This window comes from Salminus brasiliensis, chromosome 12, assembly GCF_030463535.1.
Source record: "Salminus brasiliensis chromosome 12, fSalBra1.hap2, whole genome shotgun sequence".
Lineage (NCBI taxonomy): Eukaryota > Metazoa > Chordata > Actinopteri > Characiformes > Bryconidae > Salminus > Salminus brasiliensis.
The window spans coordinates 29,700,120-29,724,001 of NC_132889.1; the positions used below are offsets into that span (position 1 = coordinate 29,700,120).

The following is a 23,882-nucleotide window of genomic DNA, read 5'->3' on the forward strand; positions in this document are numbered from 1 at the left end:
TAATTAATTATTAATGTATTTAGGGTTGCGAAGGAATGGACAATTTCCGATATATTTATTATTATTATTATTTTTTTTTTTTAAATATCATGCGGACATATGCTGTAGCTACATGTGATGGAGGATTGAACAGTGAATGCAGGGGCTGTGGTCCTAATAGCCATTCAACTGTCTTGGTATCACATCTAATTATTTTATATTATATTAAATTATATTTTAGTATAATAGTTTTTTTTATAATAGTTATAATCACATTTCGCGTCAAATATTCGCATTTTATTCCCTGTTAATTTCCATGGTATACTTCCCAACCAGAATATTACCACCCTAAATGTGTTTATTAATATTATTATACCGATATGATTTCGGCATCACCGTACACCCCTGCTAACCCCCCCAATGCCAGGCTGTTAGTGCCGCTAATGCTGGACATGCATGACAGGATTAACCTGGGAGCGGTGTAAAAGTGTGAAAATACTGTGGGAATATAAATATAGCGTTTATAGCGTTTATTTCACCCCGTGAACGAACAGAAACTCGTGTTTTCCTCCTGCGTCAGGGAGGCGTTTACTCTCCCATGCGTCCCCCGATCGATGCGCTGTCGATCGGTAGCTGACTAGTGACGCCTTGCGGGTGGCAAAATGGCTGCGCTTTATTTTCCCACATCTCTACACTTTCAATTATCGGCGGATTTCACAGCAGCGCGTTAAACCTCGCATATGCCAACATTTGGGAAAACGCTCAAGCATCGCACTTCACTGTTTGTTGATTTTAATATTATCATTATTATCTGATTTTATTTACCTCTTACTAAAGGTGCAACTGGCCCGAAGAAGGACTTCTGGCCCGTTGGCTTGTGGGGTAGGTGTACAAACGCTGTCCCACCGCGGGGGCGTGTGTGTGTGTGTGTGTGAGGGAGGTGGGCTGTATGCCTGTGTGCCTGCGTGCCTGCGTGCCTGCACCTGAGCTCTGTAACCCTGCTTTTATGGGGGTCTTCCCCGAGCTGAGGGTATCTCGTGGTTATGGTGGATTATGCCCACCTGCCAATTTCTGGGTAGCTATATGCGTTTGTATAAAAGCTGTGTAACGTTACATGGATCCAAATATCATTAAAATCCGATGGTCTGGTTGTGCCTCAGCTGTCTAGCGAGCTAATAGGCTTTCACCCCGTGTCTCCATGTCTGTTTCCTGTTGACAGCTTGGCTTGTTCGTTAGTTTGAGGTGATGGTGGTGAATCCGGATCCGCAGAGTGAGAATCCGCACCGTGGTTTTGTTCCGGCTGCCTGGAGAGCTCAGCACAGCTGCAGCAGAGCTCTCCAGGCAGCCGGAACAAAACCCTGGTGCGGATTCTTACACTCTGGACCTGGATTCGACACCTCCAGTTAGAGATGACTCCTGTTAATAAACCTCCTGTTAATAAACCTTCTTTCCAGCTTGATGCTGCATTACAGATACGTAGGGGGTTTTCCAGTACCTCTGACGTCCCTATTCCCCTTCCCTCTCTGTTTCAGGCCGGCAGACGGGGCGTGGGGGGTCTTTTACACACCTCACCTTCTGTCAAGTGGAATTGCCTGGGAACCCTGAGGCTCTAAGAGGCTCCTGCAGGTCAGAGTAGGCCTGCCTCATTTGACCCAAGGAAGCTAGCTACCACTCTCAGAAAAGTATAGAGGTATCTGTATGAACGAATGCCCCCTAACAGGTAACTCACTGCGGCACGTTACATGTGTTTCTCAGTCCTATGGCCTTGTAATAACAGAGACAGTGATTAAAACATGAGCATTTATATAATGTCAAAAGTGGGACTAGATCTGTTTGGATTCACATTATAGAGAATTATAGAGAATGTCTTTCTGAAGTGTAGTTTCAATGCCGAAATGCCATGGATTTTATTGCTGTCATACAAAAGAGCAACTTTACAGGAGAAGGGGAAAAACATTTCTAACTTTTGATGGAGGTCATTGTACAGATATTTTATTTTATACCATTTCTGAAGATTTCTATTGGTCCTTTTATCAACATTCTGCCGTAATGTAAAGAAGAAGATAATAGAAATAAAGAAAAAGGCCATGTTTTTGCTTGACAGTAACATTATAATTTAGTGTAGGAGCCCAGTCCTAAAATATAACAGTATAGACCTGCTTTATCTGTCCTGAAGAAAATTCATTTGAGACTAAAATACCTTCAATAAAGTATCTTTAGAAGTCGGTATGAATTCTCCTTTACAGAAAACCTTTAGTGGATGTAAAAAGTTTTAATTCCAAAGCATTTTGGAACATTTCTATTGGTCCAACTAGAATAATTTATGTCAAAAAGTGAAAAACAGCAAAAATGGAAATACATGGTTTCATTTATTACATGTATTTCCGTGCAGTAGCACAGTGTGTCTCCTAAAATGCAGTCAATTTGTCCTGAAGGAAAAACCTCATTTGACACTAAAGGAGAACCACCCTCAAGAAAGTACAACTATCAATCCTTAGACATATTTGTGTCTAAAAAAGCTTTTTAAAAAGACACCTGCAAGTTAAACCACACACACACACCTGCCCATGGAGAACTTAATTTATACTCATTGTTTTTGTGTGCATTGTTTTCATGTTATCACTGAGTATTAATCCTTAGGATGTAACAAAAAATGCTACCAGAAATTACATGATAAGAATGACATAATTGTTTTTCATATTCAAGCAAAATACTTGTGACATTATATGATTATAAGTAATTACATATGAGATGCAAACATTGTGTAAGGTGTAACAATGAATAAGCAAAAAAAAGTTTGTAAACCAAGAAAACACAAAACTTTCAAAAATCAAAAGTAATAAATAATAATAAGAGTGAATTTTATTGGACATTCTGTGCACATTTAAATCAAGTTAACACATTATTTTATTCAGGGCAGGTTGTTGGAATGTAAAAAAAAAAAAACAAAGACAGAAACTTCTGAGCAGTGAATTCTCACAGTCCTGTATTTTCCAACAGTGTGGCTGCCCACCTGCTGTACTGAAGCAGCCATGACGACCCCACTACAATAGCTTTTGCAAATGAAAATGGAGGATATGTCACTGTCAGGCCTGGATAACACCAAGCTAGAGGTACTGTTATTTTTTCCAAATGCTTCCAATTTAACATTGATTTAATAAATGAAACGCACATCTCCACTCTGACCATCTGAAGCAGTTGACCGTCATATCACACCGTCAAAACGTGTCTGTCTTTCTGTCTGTCCTGTTTTAGGCCTTGGCTCATGACATCTACTCAGACTTGGTGGAGGATGCCTGTTTGGGGTTGTGCTTTGAGGTGCACCGGGCAGTAAAACAGGGTTACTTCTTCCTTGATGAGACAGACCAAGAAAGTGTGAAGGATTTTGGTGAGTGAGGACCTCCATCCTGACTACACAGACGCACGTTTTTCTGTGGTGATTTGGAACAAATGTACACACTTCACACACTTCAGTCAAATTAGGATAACAGTAGCAGTCACTGATGGATTGTGACACATTCAGCGCAAGTGAAAACAGCACGTAACTTTTTTCGGAGGAAAATTCACTGTTTCGATTAACTGACTAATCAGCAAAATAATCGATTGATTAATTAATAGAAAAGTAGCCATTATTGGCAGCCCTAGTCTAATACACTGTTAATAACAACTGAGAACACATGTTTAAACATGTTGCATTCATGTGGACATGAATCATATGGTTATGCAAGGTGAAAACTGGCAGATTTTTACAATTAAGAGTTCACACATGTGCCCTCTTTCTCACAGAAATTGTGGACCAGCCAGGGGTGGACATATTTGGTCAGGTGTACAACCAGTGGAAGAATAAGGAGTGTGTGTGTCCCAACTGCAGCAGGAGTATAGCAGCCTCACGCTTCGCTCCTCACCTGGAGAAGTGTCTGGGAATGGGCCGCAACAGCAGTCGCATTGCCAATCGCAGGTTAAACCTTCTTGCACTTTTTTCCATTTAGATCTGTTCAGTTTTTTTCAGTGTTTCAGTTCCACTCTTATTTTGCTCCAAGAAGGACAGTAATCGAGTTCACGTTTTTACTGTCACCAAATTATGATAACAAGTAGTTTTGAACACACACACACACACACACACACACACACACACACACACACTCACTGCACAAGGATTTCAATCAATAAACCCACTGCTACTGCCAACTTGCCATTATGAGATTAGAAGAGATGTTTCATGCACCCTGTCAGAATAAAACAAAAATTCTGTGATACACATTTTTGGCTATACTCCCAGCCATAACAAGCTGTTTGCATTTTTAAAAATGCTGAATCTCAGTTTTGACATAGTTTATTGCTAAATAACTGCTGTTGAAATCAGCCTCAACTTAGTAGGTCATGTATGTGGTCATATGAAGCACAATATATAATTTAAGGGGCCTCCTTTTCCTGTAATCTTTCATTAAATTGCTGCCTCTAAAATGTCTGATTTTTGATCACATCAACATGCACTAGCAGATGGACTAAAATACTCATTTTACCCAATAATGTCATATGTCCCCTTCTTTGGCTTCGCCAACGTTATGTCCTTTGCTATTTACATGTGTAGCATTTAGGCCCATGTAAGAAACGGGATGTTCTCTCTGCAGGATAGCCAGCAGCAACAATACAAGCAAGTCAGAAAGTGATCAAGAGGACAATGATGACATCAATGATAACGACTGGTCATATGGTTCAGAAAAGAAATGTGAGCTGTGTCTGTTACTTCGTCGTTTTCTCTGCTACTCTCTATTATAGTTACTTGAGCCGTTTTTAAATATGATTATGTGTTTTGTCTCTGACAGCCAAGAAGAGAAAATCAGACAAGGTATAAAAATATTCAGAATTTCATGTAAATTCAATATGTTATGCTGGGCAGTTTTGAACAACGCTGTGTGTGTTTGAGAAATGAATACAAATTCATTGGGCTAAGTAGCATTACTGTTCTGCCCTAGAATCCAAATTCTCCTAGAAGGTCCAAATCCCTAAAGCATAAAAATGGTGAGTTTGCTTTTGTCTGTTTGTTTTTATGAATAGATGCCAAGCTTGTAACTCATTCCTTCTCTTACTCATTCATTGACTTGCGTACTCACCTGTAGCTGAAGAAGAAGGTGGCGCTGTTAGTACCCATATAGCTTTGGGTGCTTCATATTAGTGACATGGCGTGTGCTTGCTGAAAAACTGTAGGATAAGTCTTAAATGAAAAAAAGTAAACTTACATAACCTTTAGTTAAATTATCTATCAAGTATTTGAACATCTGCTTATTCACTGGTATTAAAAGAGTTGATCCTGCTTTTGCTGGAGTAACTGTCTCTATTGTCCAGGAAAGGTTTTCTACTAGATTTTGGAGTGCATTGCTGCTATGCTGTGTGCATTTGTACATTCATGTCAGTTTGGTGCAATTTGAAATAGCTGAATGCATTTATTAGACAAGTTGTCCACGAGCATGTGGACATATAGTGTATGCAGATATAGAAATATAAGAAAAAAGCTGCAAAAATAGATAAATAAGTAGAGGTACAAATTTAAAATGATTAACATATACATAAAAATAGAGAATATACATTTTGGATGCACATGGATGAGCTTTATGTTTAACACTTGAACTTGAGAGATTGATTTTTTTTTTTCCCCCCTTGTAATCTCTTTTACAGGAGATCTCAGTGGTAGTGTGAATCCAGACCTCTACAAGGTATATATCTACCTCACCCTGAATGAGTAGAAGCTTGTTTGTGAGCAATTCTGTCAAGCTTACTCCGGCTGCCCCTACTCTAACACTCTAACTCTCATCTACGTTCTGTGTGTTTGTATCCCACCTGTGGAGTTGTTTACCACAGTCTTCTTTTCTGCCTTCTCCTCAGCCGTACAACTACAGTTCTGGTATCAATTATGAAACTCTGGGGCCTGAGGAGCTACGATCACTTCTGACTACGGTAAGCAAAGTGCAGCTTTCTTTGAGCTGCCATCTGCAGACTGGCGATATAGGAAGAAGGAGTGGAAAAGGTGCAGATGCTACCAGACAGATGTGCCACATGATGCAGTTAAGAAGTGAACACCTTACCTCAACCTCTCTGCCTTACCTATTATATTTCCTATTCTATTGGTGTTACTTCTCTACAGTGACTAGGCAAGCTGTCTGTGTGCATTTGCACAATTGTGTCACCAGTGGGTGCAAACAGGCATAGTAAAATTACTGTAAATTAGGGCACTGGTGCTTGAGAAAAGCTTGTTGCTAACAGCAGCTCTTCTTTCCTCAGCAATGCGGGGTCGTATCCGAGCATACAAAGAAGATGTGCACACGGTAAGTGAAATGGTCACACACAGCTGTGTGGTAAAACAAAGGAAGCAGAAGATTAGAGGAAGGAAGCCAAGATTACACACACAAAAGAGAATAAATAATTAATTAATCATAAAGGTAACAATTACAATAATGTATTAACATTCTTAATATTATCACAGTTTTATTACATTTAATAGTAATGATCATTTTCTGTGTATATTTTTTATTGATCTAATTTTAACAATCAGTGTATTTTTGTAATTAAAATTGTCAGTTATTATTTGACAAAGAAACTAAGAAAATATTTTTTAATTCATCACCACATCCTTTGACACAAGTTTGTAGACTGTCAAGAGAACGCTGTCTGCAAAAGAATAGAGAGGATAAGGAAAAGAAGATTAGGGAGAGGAGACCCCCCCCAGCCCCAACCCATCTTAGCAGTAGAATATGCTCTGTAACAGCAGGTGGAGACCAGCTAGCTGCAGCACACACACGTCACCTACCAAAACCTCTTTTAAAAAAAGAGGAATCATCTAGTAGAATGAACTGGGCAGGCGGGATGATACTGGTGACCCTGGTTGGTCACACAGAGGGGTTTTACGTTACTGCGTCCATAAAATCTCTTTTAATGGGGGTCTAGTATTAATTATAGTTATCATCCAACACCTGGTTTGGTAAATCAGTGCATAATAAACTTATGGCTGAGAAACAAATCTGAAACGAAGCTTTGCTTTGTTCTTCAAACAAGCTCACGAGATCTCACCTACCTTCCTTGATCACACCCACCCATACACACCTCCTGCTTATTTTTGTACCCCACTGACACTGAAAGCATTAAGAAGATTTGGTCCGCCACTGACGTCATTCTTCAGAGAGATCTGTTCTTGTTTGCTGTTGAATTCATTGAGTAGCACAGCTTAATTGAAGCCTGCTGAACCCCTTGCTCTTAAACACAGCAGCTGCTATGCCTGCATAGATGCTTTACTCTTTCTGGAGATGTGTGTGTACATGTGTGTTTGTTGCACGTGTCATGTGAAGACATGATCTTTTTCATTGGTGTAAATGGAAACGATCGTGTCGTGTTGGGACTGATATTATGGAACACAAGTGGCAACTCAACACTGAAATTCTGTATGGATTTTTCATACCCTCCGGGCCTATTTCTCGTAATCAATGTCTGATTGATTGTGAAGAACCCACATTCTGATTGGATTAAAATTGGACAATTTGGGGTTGTATCTAAGCACTGCTTGTTTTCATGCCGTGGGACGTCTAAGACATGTTCCAGCACCCATCTGGCCCTTTTTACTAACCGCTAACCGCAAGAACCTTCCTCTCGCAACCTTTTGGTTGCTGGCAACATCTTTCAAGTCTTTGGCCCAATCATTGTGTTTGATGCAGTGCATAATGCCACATTGTGTCCTGGCAGGTCCCAGCGGTGTCCCCAGCACACGGACGAGCAGAGGAGGGCAGTCAGAGTCTTCCTCCTGGGGCCGTCCGCGTGAGTTTCGCCCTACACCATAGCTCCCCCACCTTCAGGCCCTCCTTGCTGAAAAAGCTCTTTCTTGTGATCATGTTCTAAAGACAATTCAGAAAAAGCCTCACTTCTCCTTCCCATTTGTTCTTACATTCATGTTACATCCATATCCATTCCTGCAAACTGTCATGATTCCAAAACATTTCTTTTAGAATATTATTTATGAGTCATTCCTGACTTTCAGTCCAACCTTAAAATTACAGCTTTAAAATGATGATGTTGCTCCACTGACTGTAATCTGTAGAATGGCGCCTCTGTCATTGACACTCCAGGCCGGAAAGCCGCTACTGCACTATGTACCTGTGGAGTTGCACGGGACCTCTCGCTAGAACCGCGTGAGGCCCAGGTCCACATACTCCTTTCACTTCAGATACGCGTTCTGTATCTCTCAGCTTGTAAACAAATGCAAGTGTGCAGCTGTCCACGAGAGGGAGCACGTAAGCTCGTCAGCATGGGCCTTAATAGTGCCCTAAGCCCTGTTTGTTCTCCTCTGAGGCCGCACTCAGGTGACATTAGCAGCATACACAACTGTAGTGCGTATATAGGTCCTCAACAGCGACAGTGGAACAGAGTACATGCTCACACAGCTCGGAAAGAACCACACGCTCAGATTGGTCATCTGATGTTAAAAAGGAATTGTGGGTAATAGGGCGCTGCTGAGTCCGCTTTATAGCGGCCCTCAACAAAAGGGCTTAACAAGTGTGCATCCTTTAGATCAGCAGAATGAGAAATCAGACACCTTACAGTCTCTGGGTCATCGCGGGCACGTGCAGACGAGAACTACGGGACGGCAAGTAAGCCATTTTAACAGCAGTGGGGAGAATGTGAATTACAGTCCACTCGCTGTAGGGGGAGCCCCGGAGCAAAAACATAAATTCTCACATAATATGCTGTAAATAATGCTCTAAATATGGAGCTTTTAAGAGATCTTAACAAGATAAAATTATTCAGTTTGAACTGCACTGTCAGTTTGACAGATATCAGCTGTGTACCTGGGTGTAATGGACAGGCAAGGAGAAGTGAAGGCCTATTTTCTGAATAGTTTCTCCTTCACATCTATAACCTTTGCTGTTTTTCTTGCCCTTTATTTCTTCCCACTGATCCAAAATGTGAAAATGTGCAAACAGTTCAGCAGTGTTTGGCACTGTAGATGACTGGCCCACTGGTGTGTAGCTTGTAATCTGTGTGGGATAAGGAATGGGGGTCTGCAGAAGCAGCTGGTGCTCAGAGAATAAGCATTGTTTCACTCTGGCTGTTAGAACGTATTGGCCATTTTGACTGGAAATAAAACACATGAAGAATATTAGTTTATTTATGAGTACCATATTTGCACAGTACTGTATTTTTATATTATAGATTACTCTAAACTTTTTGTTAGATTCAGCTCAGTTGACTTGCTACCGTCTTGTAGTGTTTACCGCCTTTTAAACCACTGATATCAGTAAAGGCAGAGGAAGGCAGTGCACAGGTTTTACCACTCATATCAGATAACTACTGATATTAGAGGTAGTTATCTGTAGTTAAAACAAGGGAGTGAACAGTAAACAGTACACAAGAACTGGAGATGTACTTATTAGAAACTGCTATTCAGTTTGAAGGAAGCATTTTGTTGCATTAGTAGCTTTTATTTTTACACAATCTTTTTATTTATATTAGGGACTTTTTTGACACTGTCTGTTTGTGGTTTGTATTAGAGACTTTTAGTTTGTATTCGTTTGTTTGATTTAGTGACTTATTTTGACAGGGTCTGTTTGTTTCTTTTGTATTAGTGATTTTTTTTATTAAAGGTAAAAGGTAAAGGTGCACGTATTTGTCACTGTACAGTGTACAGCGAAATGTGTCCTCCGCATTTAACCCATCTGGTAGTGAACACACACTCACACACACACATGTGTTAGGGGCAGTGAGTACACACACACCCAGAGCGGTGGGCAGCCAACTCCAGCGCCCGGGGAGCAGAGAGGGTAAAGGGCCTTGCTCAAGGGCCTAACAGTGGCAGCTTGCTGAGCCCGGGAATCGAACCCACAACCCTGTTATCGATAGCCCAGCGCTCTAACCGCTGAGCCACCACTGCCCCCTATTGATACGGTGACTTTTACTTTGACATGATCTGGTTGTTTGTATTATTGACTTTTAGTTTGACACAGACTGTTTGTTTGTATTAGTGGCTTTTATTTTGGCACAGTCTGTTTGTTTGTATTAGTGATATTTTGTGATGTAGGGGTTGAGTGGACTGAACGCTTCTCTCTCTTTTTTTTCATTCCATTATAAATTTAGAGTAAATGGTGGGGTCTGTTGTTCTGGGGACCAACTTACTCGAAGATTTCTCCCTGTTACACTCAGCCCATGTCTATATGAGATTCCCAGGCCTCATCAGCAGTAAAACTGTATTCCACACTGTTGGGGTTAAACTTTGGCGATTGGTCCGCAGTTCATGTGCGTCCCTGACAACCAGTCTATATACCATGGAGTTACACTATCAGCTTTAGTTAGACTAGTATCCAACCACTGGTCTGAATAATAATGTATCCGTATGAATAGAAGCGTAATTTAATGTAAAAGGCATTCTGGCTAAATGGAGGTTTCTAGGTCTCCGTAAGACACCAATGATGTCCGTTCCTTTTCCAAAGCCTCTGATACTATATTCAAACGTCATGCCTGGATAAAAATCGAACAGATATAGAGTAGAATAGAATAGAAATAGGTAAATTAATATGTGTGAATTCCTCTAAGTGTTCTGTCTGGGTGGATAGAGGCTTAAGTAGCAAACCCAGAGTCTTTTTTTAATCCTATTTTTGCAAATGTTCGCGTTAAAGTTTAACGACTCCAAAGAACCAGATGATATACACATTTGGTTGATGTTATCCTTCACAGTGAGTTAGCTTCACGTGCGCTGTAGCATTCGACGGGGCTAGAATGAACTGAATTTGTTGATTGACAGGTCAACACTGCCGGATCCAGAGTCGACGTTGGAAAACGATGGTTACGACACTCCTGACGGACAGCTCATCATGTCCCGCCTCCAGTGGGATGTGTCCTCCGACATCTCGCCCTCGGATTCCGCCTCCTCAAAAACCAGTGAGTTTTTCTTGATTCACCGATTTTCAGTCTGATACCAAACACAAACCGGTTCTTTGACTGGTTACAGTAGTGGAACATCTTTTTAAATGTAGCTCTTGTTATAATGTGAGCTGCTTTACTTTACGTTTTACTAAAAGCAGCTTTGCGATCTTTGAGGCTGGATTTCTTACAGAATCTGATTAGATACAGTCTTTTCAACTTTTTTTTTTTTTGCCTCCGATATCCACTTTTGCCTCCGATATTCACTTCTGCCTCATTGGGTAGAAGATGCAGTGTATGCCTCCTACTGTTTACGTGTTTCACCACTGCCTCCATTCATCTTCCTCATTGCAATTGACTGTGCATCTCTCTCTCTCTCTCTCTCTCTCTCTCTCTCTCTCTCTCTCTCACACTTACAGGCACCAACAACTCAGACTCTAAAAGGCCTAAGAAAAAGAAGAAGCCTAGCACGCTGCTTGTGAGCAGCGCAGGGGGAGGAGAGAGGGAAAAAGGAGGCGAGCGCGAGCGAGGAGAGAGGGAACGAGGAGGAGGCGTCGTCAGTGGGAGTGGACTGGGAGGAGCCAGCAGCAGCTCCCAGAATGCACTTGCTCTATCAAATCGTAAGAAAAGACCAAGACTGCCGGCTCCCCCAGCCCCCAGTATTTATGACGACCTGAACTGAACTAAAAGAAGGATGTTTCTCACATCCACCCACATCTCCACTGGACATCACACACAGCTACACCTGCTACACCAGATTTATCTGATTCTCTTCCCACCGCAGACCTTTAAACTGTGTGTCATGCACAGTTCAGTATCATGGTTTACGTTTACTTGTGGTCAGCTTAAATGTGCCATAGCATGTCCAGACAAAGGTGTGTGCGTGTGTGCGTGTGTGCGTGTGTGCGTGTGCGTGTGTGTGCGTGTGCGTGCGCGTGCGTGCGTGCGTGCGTGCGTGCGTGTATGTGTGCGTGTATGTGTGTGTGTGTGTGTGTGTGTGTGTGGATAGTGTACAGTTTAAATGCTTCTGAAACTGCACAATAATGTCACTGCGACTCCTTCTCTTAAATGTCTGCCAGAATAATGCTACTCTGTAAAGCTACTCCACGCTTGCCTGTTTCTACTGTTCCTGCTGAATAATGCTCCTCTGATAATCACTGTTACAGCTTCAGGCCAAATTATGCTCCTTTGATACACTCTTTTGTCCTTTCCTGCAGCTTCTTAGTAAATATTTTACAGTGTACATTACACTATTTTACGAAACCCCTAAAGTGTCAAAGTAGAAAATTATATTTATGGACATAAATCGTTCCTTTGATTTAAGACATTGTTTCCACAACTTTAACAGTCTGTTCCCTCAGGTTACTAAATTGTTCCCTCAATCAGTTCCCCTAGTTGAATTACTAGTTTTCTCCATATAACAATATTCCTTCGATTTAATACATTTTTGCCTCAGGTTACTAAATTGTTGCCTCAATATAATCTATACAATCTGTTCCAAGGATTAAATCAGTTGGTCTCTTAGTATTATAATGCCTTCCCTTGATTTACCTGAATTTAACAATTCTTTCTCTCTATTCAATGAATTCTTCCAACAGTATAACAGTGTTTCCTCAGGTTACTAAATTGTTCCCTCAGTTTACTATATTGTTACATCAGTATGATTCGTTCTCTTGATTTAATAAATTGTTCTCTCAGTATAACAAGCTGTTCCCCCAGGCTACTAAATTGTTCCCTTGGTATAATTTGTTCCCTACATTTAATAATTTGTTCCTTCAGGTTACTAAATTGTTCCCTCAGTATAATAATCTGTTGCCTCAGGCTACTAATTTGTTCTTTCAGTTAACTAAATTGTTCCCTCAGTATAATTTGTTCCCTCTATTTAATAATCTCGTCTTTCAGATTACTAATTTGTTCTCTCAGTATAACAATTAATTCCCTTGGTGTAACAAATTGTTCCCTCAGTATAACAATCTGTTCTGCTAATTATTATAATGAGGAAACTCGAGGGAACAGATTGTTCTATCGAGAGAATGATTTATTATTTATGATTTATGTCTCGAAATATTACTTTTCTACCCTGTTACTTTAGGGGCTCCATACTATTTATTTAGTCTACAATGTAATGTGTTTTTGCCTGCTAGTCTGTGGTACACCCTGCTGAACATGGCTCCCTGAGAGCACGTCCTCTCGTTCATGTCTGTTCTTTAAGGCACTTTTCACATTCTGGCTTTTATTTTTAGGCTTAAAGCAGTTTTTGTGTGTGATTAAAGGCCTGCCGCAGACGTGCTGTGGTAGACGAATGGCACTTAAACGTGTGAAAAGCAGATAATCAGGGTCCTTCTGATGAAAGATGCACTTCCTATGGATCAAATCCAGTCTAATCAAGAAGCCTTACTGCTTTTAAAAGAGGAGTGTTTTTGTTTGTTTCCATATTTGTGTATTTTATATATTTTAGGCTCGGATTTAAGGGCTGGGTGTTTTATGAGTAAAACCGTGTTTGTGTGTGGTGGAGGGGCTAAAAAAAAAAAGATTCCACAGATTCCTCATCCTTACATATGAAGTTGTACTGTGTGTGTATGGATGTTATTATTTTTAATGCTGGCATTAGTTCTGTCTCCTCTGAGTGTACTGTGGTGTTCAAGTGTGAATAAAGTCCAGTGTGTCTCAGGACACCCTCCACCCCACCCCAGTTTTCCCAATTTCCCCGCTTTCCCACCGCTCCACAGATTTATACCCCCAGTTTTTTTTTTACGGATAGAAACAGCCCTGATATCATTCAGGCTTAAGCTAGCCGACCGGTCCGTGCTCTGCCTAGAATCATGTTCTTTTCGGAGCTGCAGTTCAAGGTTGGACAGCATTTACAGAACCGACAATTTGAGAAAACACAAATTCAGCCTAACCAACAACTGCACAAATGACCTGGACAGTTGTTTTAGGTGGAAGCAAGTTTTCCTGCTGGAAATTACATTACTACTCCCAGTCTACCCCAACAACTTACACAGAGTACTTTAGCATTATTAAAACTGAAACCTTCACTCAGCTACATTTCCAAGAGAAATGTCCACTTTTTAATGACCACACTTTCATTTAGACATTCAGACACATTTCAAAGACCAGGACTTTTCTTTTTCTCTGTTGAGTTGAGCCGTTATTAGACATCAGATTAAAACTGCTTTCAGTTATGCAAATCTGTCCTGTTAAACCAGTACTACCAAGTACTTGTCGCTTATCACAGCACCAAAGAGAAAACCTCAGATTTGTTACTTTATTTTTATATTGTGTGTTAAAATGTGGATACGTTTTACTTCTACTTTTTTTAGTAGACTTCTACTAAACTTCTACTTTTCAGTAAAATACTATACTGTACTTTCAGTGTGGTATTTTACCTACCAACAATTGGGTTTTGGCCAGCAATCTGTAAAGCTTGTCCAACCTTTCAACAGAGTCTATGAAAGATGATTAAGTATATCTTCTCTGACAGGGCTTTGATACAGAAAGCTTTATATGCAAAGGTTTGCGGTTATCTGAAATTAATTTAAACAAGTAAGAATATTAATAGAACTATTTAAATGTGAATGAGTAAATGTAATTTCCTAGTACGAGTTGTATTTTAACAGAAGAGATTTTAGTGGCCGCTAGTAATAGTTTATAAATTCTCTAGTTTACTTAAATGGAAAAACTAAGAAATTAAATTTTGCTTGGCTGAAATTCTAATTACGTCTGATTATGTACTGATAAAACTTTACATGCAGAAATTGCTGCATGTAAAAATGAAAATGCTATATTTACAAATTCGACAGGACAAAAACGCATTTTACTTGTAAAACTTGCAATGGCAAATAAGACTATATTAATTTCATTCTAATCAAAGGTGCTTGTATTACAATTAGTAAAGAAAAGTCTAATAGTTTTTTTAATATGAATTTCTCATGTTAAACTCATGTTAACTAGACAATGATGAAGAAATCACATGATTCTCAAACTTATTCGGAGCGAGAGATCAGCTTCCGTACACTGACAAACACACCTGCCATTCAAACACTGACACAAATCCACAGGGAAGTTTGCAGTGATTGTTATTGCGACAATTATTGTGGCAACCTTCAAAATGTTAAACATTATTGTGAGGTTCAAAACCATTCATTCAAAATACATTATTTATTTACAGAACTTTCAGAACTTCTTTAACATGTATCAGTATCTTAACCCTTAACTTCATCCATGAAAGCAAAGGACAAAAAACAAACAAACAAACAAACAAAAAAAAAGATTATTGCTATACAAGAAATGCTTTCAAACATGCTAGTTCTGACAAACAGTATGACCTCAAGGGGGGGAAACAAGTAAAGCTATGACATGTGAACAGTAACAAATGAAAAGAAGCTGAAAATAAATATGGTAAATGAACGGTAAATGATTAACAAAAGATCAGAGTCTCTTGAAGTTGAACACGACACAAACAGAGTTACATTAATGGGAAAGTGTGATCATTTGGTGTTGAACTGCTGTTGCTTTATTTCTTGTGATGGCTTCCTGAAAGTATGACTTCAATGTCCAGCCATAATCTTGTTTCTCCAAAATGACAACTTTCTTAACTTTCAAAGGAGGTCAATGTAAAAGCTGTTTTAGCTTTTAATGCAAAACTTCCTCATCCACATGGAGTAAAATATTATTAGTGCTATCTAAATTTGTAATTCTAAATCTAATTCAAAACATCCAAACTCACAAAGTTGTTTCCAGTAAGAATTCTTAAATTTTCTCAGTTCCCTTAACTGGGAGGAAATGGTATACTTTGAATTTTAACATGGAAATTCAATTAAAGTACAACTTTAATGTGGATGTGACAAAATACTTATTAGGTACAAATGAAATGTGGTTACATGTGCAAATTCAGGTATTTCATGCAGGAATAATAATAATAATAAAAAATAAAAAAAAAACATTTAAATGTAAGAATTAGAACATAATTTTTGAAAATGTTTAGTGATTTTCAGTAAGAAATTCAGTAGAAGATGCATTTTTTATAAATTAGATAGGAGAAATAAAGGAGGGGAAAAAAGATCTTAACTTTCAATGGAAGTCAAAGTAGATTTTATTCCAAGCAATTTTGGAGCTTTTCTATTGGTCCATTCATCATGATATTTTGACACAATGTAAAAAACAACTGCCAGATTCGCATTATGTCAAAAAGTGAAAATTGGGAATTGGAAAAATGGAGATTTTTGCAGGACAACGCTGATATATGGATTTCCTGTTATTGGAGAAAGCAGATGAGTCTGCTCAAACGCAAGTAAAAATAAAGCTAGTAATGAAGACTTACATGACCATTACAGCGACAGACGTTAATGTCGTATCTGTGAAAAGGCCAGTAGAAGACCCTCTAGTATGACTGAGGACAAACGAGACTTCATGTTGAGATTAAATTATAAAGGTTACATGATTCAAAAGCATAATTACAGCATCTTTAAGCATTACTCACCCACAAGTAAATCCATGCACACACACTTCACTCACGCTCTCTCTCTCTGACACACACACGCACACACACACAGAAACCAACCATTCCAGTCAACTAAATGGCACCAGAAGCCTCAAGGCTCCCTGAGTACTTTGTCTGCTATAACACTCCCAACTCGTCTACAGAACCCCTTTCGCTGCTCTTTTCCATCTAATGTAAATGCATCCAAGTTTCAGTCCCATCAAATTGGCACCTTTCTGGTCTCCTCTTTATTCTGTCCATCCGTGTGTTTTTTTTTGTGTTTTTTTTTTTTGCTTTTCTGCGGCCTCACCGGCTGTGCATGCCGAAGATGAGGAAACTGAAGAAGACAGTGACTCCCACCAGAGAGACGGTGGCCGGCGCAGTGAAGAGCTGGCGGTAGTTGATGCGGAAGTACCATACGACAGCCAGCAGCACCACAAAGACAGGGACCACCAGACTTCCGGTGCTGAGGGCCAGAGCGGCAGAGCGCAGACCCCCGCTCAGACCCGTGCCTGTGCTGGGACGGGGCGCCTCGTCCGAGCCGGGCTCTCGAGGGGCCGGGGCCTGTGAGATGTGGCAGTGAAGGACGCTGTTGTGGGTGATGTTGAGGGAGAGCAGAGTGCGTCGAGGGTCCTGTAACAGCTGACCCTGATAGATCAGCTTGATCTGACGCTCACGTCCAGAGAAGTACTTACTGAAAAGTGGGGAGAGAAGAGAGATATTTAGTACAGTAAGGCAATGAGGACCTGTCCATACAGTGCAATAAACCCAAGTAAACAGGTCAGAATGTTTGAAAGCTCCAACAAGCGGGAAAAAAAAAAAAAATCAAATCACATATTGATAACTTGTGGCTGTGGAACCCATTATGGAAAATAAAACAAAGCAGGGGTATTTAAACATATGCAAGTTTCCAAGTTAAGTAGAAGTTAATCATTCTTAAGGAGATTATCACAGAAGAGAATCCACTAGTATAGGGAAGGGCAATTAAGGGCAGACCTTGATTGTTTTTTCTTTTTAGCTCCAAATCACTTAGAACTACAACTTAAAATGCCTCAATGAATACAATGAAATTGACAGAAGAATTTAGTAGTCTGCCAATTCGATCAAAACTGCTGAAATTGCTAAAACCAGAGAACAATGCACTGACCTGTGAGTCCAGACCTCAACATCACTTAAAAAAAATCATTTTCTAATATTTCATAGAAATTTCTTAACCAAGACTTAACTTTGAAGGTCTGAAAAAACAGCTCCAGTTTAAAAAGATGGTGATTTACATTGTGTTGCATCATGTGTGGACTACTCTATAATCGCTAGTTATCCAGCAGTAGTGAGCATGTTTATTTAAAATCAGACAGAAGCAAAACCTGCCAGGAGGCCTAATGGGAAGCATGCTTAAGTGTTTGTGCTGTTCTTGATGAATTTAAAATACTGAGTGTGAATGCTTTAAATCAGAGCATATTTGTATGTGCTTTTCCAAACTGGATTACTTGGAGATACTTCCCTTATAATGGTGATGAACTGATCAATTGCTCTCTTAAATTTTCATCATCCATGGACGGTTCCACTTCTTCAGCATTGACTGCAGGCATGATGCTAACATTAGCTGCAGATGTTGTAGGGGACTTGGCTTACAGGCTATCAAATATGGTACACTTTTCAGCTTTTAGATATATCTTGTGTTTGACCAAGTATTTGCTCAGGTAAGATGCGTTTCCACCACCAGCTTTGCATTCCAAGTTAGAGAGCATTGTCTGCTTCATGTTTAGAAAACTGTAACCACACTTGAGACCACACTTGGCTCCACTGCCCTGATTGTGTTACACTAGAATTAAAATTTGGCACCAACAGATTTGATGTGAATCAGTACTCTGTAGTACCGTCGTAATTCGGTCTGCACCCTCAAAACTCGGTACCCAACCCTAGCTGGGACAGCGCAAAGTGAGTGGAAACAGCAGAATGGTCTGACTAATCAATAAACTAATAATAGAATAATTACAGATGTAATCATTAGTTGTGCTACAGTAGATGCAACTCGTCAAACTGGTTTGATTCATGTTTCCAATAGACTGTCATGTATTTGTGTGTGTGTGTGTGTGTGTGTGTGTGTGTGTGTGTGTGTGTGTGTGTGTGTGCGCGCACACTCACCTTTTCAACACTCCCACTGTATCTTGTGGCCTCAGCACCGCCAGCTCCTCTGTATCGTTCAGAAACTTCAGCCGCACAGTAATGCTGGTGCCCTCGTCCTCTTCGTCGTCCGTCCCCTCATCCTCTTCCTCCTCATCCTCTGAGCGTCCGCGGCTCATTTTCTTCCTCCCTCCCTGAATGTCTAGCAGCTCCTCTCCTACTCCTTCGTCTCCCCCTTCCTCTGCAGCCTCCTCTTCCTCCTGCTTGTCCTCCTCTGTCGGATCCTCGCTCTGCTGCTCTCCAGACTCAGAACTACTGGGGGGGCCCACGTAACTGTCATGGCCCCCCAGGCCGATGAGGGAGGCGTGAGCACCCACAGTCAGAATAGTGCCCAGGATGTGGTCTCCACGGTCCGCCACGTGGGTGGACAGCCAGGCCAAGACGAGGGCCAGGACAAGGATGACCATGCCACCCACCGCAGTGGCCTCTTCCCCCACCCCATCGAACATGGACAGAGCACACACCGCCATCCCAGGACCCTCACTGCCTCTGAAATACAAAATGGGCACATTTGTTCATTTTACATTTGTTGCTGCAGGTGTTATCATCTACACTGCTGTGTGCTGGGCAGCAGCATTGACCAGACACCTGAACAAACAGATTAAGAAGGCTGGTTCTGTTGTAAGAGTTAAGCTGGACTATCTGAGGACTGCAGCAGAACAAAAAAATTCTCAATAAGCTGCTGAACATTTTGCACAATGCCTCACGTTCCCTGTACTCAACACTGGAACCAACCCCCCCAATAAAAAAAACCCAGAAAAGCACATAGCGGCTTTGTTGTGTTAAAGGATGTCATGTGAGATCATTTTCCCCACTGCAACAAGGCTTTACAAGTCTCCCTACAGTAGAGACAGAGCTGATCTTCTGCAGACTGGAACTGTGCAGAGTTGCACTCAGTATAGCTCACCATCCTGACCTCTGCTGTGCTGTATTCCATAATCTCCTACCGTCATCAGACTTTCATTATATGTACATTTATATTATAGCTGCTACTTCATCCGTCCATGTTCCTATCGGCTTCTTCCTGGTCAGGATCACGGTGGATCTGGAGCCTACCACAAATCATTGGGTGGAAAGCTGAAAATCCCCCTGGACAAGGTGCCAGTCCTATTGCTCAGCTGTATCACAACAGCAACCGTTTATGTAAAGATTATAGAGCATTCTGAGGTAGTCCTGCACCTTTGCTATTTCATCCACTTTGTGCAGTGTACCAGTTCCACTGGCAGCAAAACAACCCCAGAACACAATGCAACCCCCACCATGCTTAGCAGCTGCTACATCTGTTTTATAGGCCATTTTCACAGCTGACCTCGATCAGACCCAGGACACAGTAGTCCAGGACACAGTACCTTCTTCCTGTATTTACTTTCTTGCTCCCGCCCCAGACAGATCTGACCAGAGAGAGAGAGAGAACGCTCTCACATGGCTGTGACGCATTTTTCTCCCATATGAAAACAAACCAAACCAAGGGGACAACGCTCCAAGCTCACAAAACACAGTAACTGATTCAGACCAGAGCAAAAGAGCTAAAGGGCCTCCTTAGTCATTCGAACATCTTGATCTTATAGGACAATGAAACTTTCCTCCAGAAGGCTTTTTTAAGTCTGTCTGTTACTGTTGTTTTTATCTGTGTACAAATACAGTGGAGCAAATTTGTGTTCCTCCAGGACCTCAGAGCAGCATCACAGCACTACATAAAGTACAATATGCAATCAAATGTGCAAACATCTAAGTGGTCTGCTGCAAACTTCAGCCAAGCTTGAAAGCTTTGGGGCAGGGGCTTCTTCCTTGGACGGCAGCCTCTTAGTCCATGGCAATGCAAAACTCGCCGGTAGATCAATAACAAACGTATGGACTGAGCGATACTAATGTTCTGGCAGCTATTACTTAATGGCAGGCCTGTGCCATGGTGGCTTATGAGATGCTCCTGACCATCCAAACTAATTTCCTCTTTGATTAAGGTGACAATTTTGGTCTTCTTCCAGACCCCTGAGGTAAGTCATTTTTTCATGATCTCAAGAAAAAGGAACATAAACCCCCCCCCCAACCAAGGATGGCACTGTGATCAGTGAACGTCAATGTAAATCTCACTGCTTTTCACTCTCAGAACAAACAAACCCGGTTTGTTTGACAGAAAGCTAGCATACTGTGCAGCGTCATCACAGCAAACACAGGACCCAGCTCCTTACTGCCCCATCAGCTCTACTGATCGATACAGCCCCTCAGATTAAAGCTCGCTGACATGCAGTAAAAAGACTACCGAAAGTGGCAGTAAAAGCAAGAGCACAGCTAAACGACCTACAGAGACCTGCCTTTTCTGCCGAATTGAGCACTAGTTCAGTCAGAGTGCATCAATACTATTAAAACAATACACTCGAAACATCAGTCAAATCTAACCATCTGCCCTAGGCAGCTTATTTTTAAGCAAATATCTGCTGAGTCTGATATCATTGTGAATCCCCAATTGGGACGCATCTTTTTCATGAGGGAGCTGCTAAACATAGCCTTCAGATTAACTCAGATACCAATTAAATTGTTTTACCCAAAAATATCCTATTTAATCTAAGCTTAATCTAAGAAACAGACTGGCTGCGATTTAATACACCATTTAACACTGAAATCTATCTGCTAAATATACACTATATGGACAGAAGTATTGGGACACCTGCTCATTTAATGTTTCTTCTGAACTGAAGGGGTTTTAAAATAAATAAATAAAAAGTTTATCCTGCTTTTGTTCAAGCATAGCAATGAGGTATTGATTGCTTTCAGCAACAAAAGCATTAATGAGGTCTGGACGTTTGCTGATCACCACCCAACCTCATCCCCGACTCCCCGATTCATCCCAAAAGCCCCTTTATACCCTTCTAGCCCACGCCTGGCATTAGGTATTTTGCCAATAGGTTCATGTTTATCTGCTGCTCTCGGAGTCCTATTATACTGCCAATACTTCACTACAGGGACTAGACAAGGTGTATTTGTGCATGTGCACATCTGTGTCAGCTATGGGTGCAACATAAGGTAGCTGAATGCATTTAATAGAAGGGGTGTCCACAAACATTCGGACATACAATGCATTTCTAAGCCGGGTCATCAGGGTCAGCCCACAAGTATGTAGATGATGAGCTTCTGTTAATCCTGATACAGGCATTAAAATGACATTAGTGATATTAAAAAACAACTTAAATTAAACTTTAGACTAAATGATTGATAATCAATAAGCATTTCTTTACTTTTTTTTTTTTTTTTACACTATATATTTACATTGATGGTATTGGCCTGATGCTCATATCCAGAGCAAGTAACACAGGCAGCCGTATTTCCCAAAAAATATGAAATCACGAAATTTAAAGACATTTTCACGATAGACGTGATCACAGACAAAATGCATCAGCAGTGCTGGATTTTTAAGAACGACCATCCAAATACTGAATTTATTCAAATGTTCTGCTCTTCATCCAGGTAACCCAGACTAATTCCCCTGTCTGTAATGAACCGTGCAGCTGACCAGCTTTCTTTAAGCACGGACCATATCCTGGATAAGCTTGGAAGAAAAATAATAAGCACACTGCATATCCAGATAACAGAAATGATCACGATCTAATAAAACATCATCATATACCAGTATGTAGGTTGCTTTTTCTGCATGTGTGGAAGCCGTCTGGCGGACATGCTTATCCAGGGGGGCTTATATTTGCATCACCTCACACAGGTGGATGAAGGTAGATGTGGATGAATCCTGCCCAAGTAATGTAATAGCTAGCTAATGTGGACTAGGAAACTGAACCCAAGTCTAGTCTGCCAGAGGAAAAACAAGGGCTACCCACTACACCAACCAATAACACCCTAGACATTAACTAATAGAGACCCTTCTTTTTTTATTAATATAGACATTCAGGTCATTTAAAGTATATCTAGTATTTAAATACTACATACACTGAGGCTGAGGTGGGTGTGGGCCCCAGTGTGTGGCTCGGTTGTCCTGCTGTAGAGTTAAACCACCACACGGACTGATTACCTAACAGACTGACACAGTTAGTTACTTAACTTAGGGAATTATAATCTTCAGGTTTTAATTAGTTAGCTACAGGTTACGCTTATAGTACACCTTCCTCAGTCTACCACACGTCTGACAAAATCCTCCGAGTCGCTGGTAAACAAACTGTCTCTCGCCGCTTCGCCGCTCAGCTAGCCTTCCCGTTAGCTAGCTTGCACGATAGCACGGGGGCTAGCTAATACCGTCCGACGGGATACTGCGAACTTCAACAGGGCAAATGTGAATAACTATCTAGCACTACAGCTCCTAAACGGGCGATCAAGCGTGCGAGGGGACCTCTAAAAGCCGGAGCATGCCGACATGTGAGACTAACTTGGCTGAAGCTAAAACTCTCAGTCGTAACTCCGAGGCGAGCCCGCTAGCTGCTGGCAGGCAAGGACGACCTTCGTCAACTCGTTGCGCCCCTTACAAAAGTCCGACTTCCCCGCGCTGCGCTACACACACACGTAAAGACTCAAAGCAGGCGCGTGGGGCCCCGTTAATGTGCTCACACACCTGTTATTAAACCAAAGTGAGTAAACGTGTACCTTTGATCCGATCAAATCATACTTGGATGTTTGCTGTGACGCTATTTGAGCTCCAGCGCCGCTCCGCGACTCTCCACCAGCCTCATAAACAAACATGCCTGCTGACGTCAGCGCGGCACGTCACGCCGTGGGTTGCCAGATGCCGAATCAGAAACTCAGCAAAGGGTCAAACATACAGAGCAAAAGTATATATATATATATATATATATATATATATGTGTGTGTGTGTGTGTGTGATAAATCGTTCCCATATTTTAATGATACACTTTTCAATTTAATAAATTACTCCCACTAAATCATCCTCTCTAAACTGAAGGAAATATTTATTAGAAAACTGTACTAACTGTACTAACTATAAAGAAAACTGATAACTTAAATTGAGAGAACAATTTATTAAATCGAGGGAATGGTTTATAAATATGTCTCTAAATATTATTTTACTTATGATACTTCACAGGCTCCATATAAACACCATCTCCAAATTCCCAACTACTTGTTTCTGCCCTGAACCTGAAAAAGACGGATAGAATGGCTCGAAAGCCGTCCCAATGTTAGCAGGTTTTGCCAGTACACTGCAAAGAAATCTTCAGGTGGTTGGAAAGAGACTGGAGTGATGTGTGCATGCAAAAGTGCATGTTCATCATTGCACTGCTTAAAACAATCATTTATTTATTATCCTCTGTCTGTACTGTGTTGTGTTGTCTGTCCGCACTTGTTTGTTTGTGTTGCACTTGTGTTTTGTATGCACTGTCTA

At 40.9% G+C, this 23,882-nt stretch overlaps 2 protein-coding genes across 3 annotated transcripts; one reads left to right on the forward strand and one right to left on the reverse strand.

The window, feature by feature from the left end:
• The first annotated feature begins 613 nt into the window (after positions 1-613).
• atxn7l3a (ataxin 7 like 3a) lies at positions 614-13,565 on the forward strand. Of its 2 annotated transcripts, XM_072693657.1 has the most exons (14): positions 614-861; positions 1,512-1,699; positions 2,980-3,092; positions 3,235-3,367; positions 3,766-3,937; positions 4,611-4,708; positions 4,806-4,828; positions 4,956-5,001; positions 5,656-5,693; positions 5,863-5,934; positions 6,259-6,302; positions 7,711-7,782; positions 10,760-10,896; positions 11,298-13,565. In XM_072693657.1, the coding sequence occupies exons 3-14, from the start codon at positions 3,042-3,044 to the stop codon at positions 11,558-11,560; spliced, it is 1,149 nt and encodes a 382-aa protein (XP_072549758.1). In that variant the 5' UTR covers positions 614-861; positions 1,512-1,699; positions 2,980-3,041; the 3' UTR covers positions 11,561-13,565. The 2 variants fall into 2 exon arrangements, with proteins under 2 accessions (XP_072549758.1, XP_072549759.1); XM_072693658.1 differs by having other exon boundaries at positions 1,512-3,092.
• A 1,375-nt stretch (positions 13,566-14,940) lies between these two features.
• Positions 14,941-23,222, reverse strand: tmub2 (transmembrane and ubiquitin-like domain containing 2). The gene is made up of 3 exons (XM_072693359.1): positions 23,129-23,222; positions 18,506-19,033; positions 14,941-17,054 (listed from the first exon to the last, which is right to left on the reverse strand). Exons 2-3 carry the CDS (start codon positions 19,012-19,014, stop codon positions 16,667-16,669), a joined length of 897 nt encoding a protein of 298 aa, XP_072549460.1. The 5' UTR covers positions 19,015-19,033; positions 23,129-23,222; the 3' UTR covers positions 14,941-16,666.
• Positions 23,223-23,882: the final 660 nt, after the last annotated feature.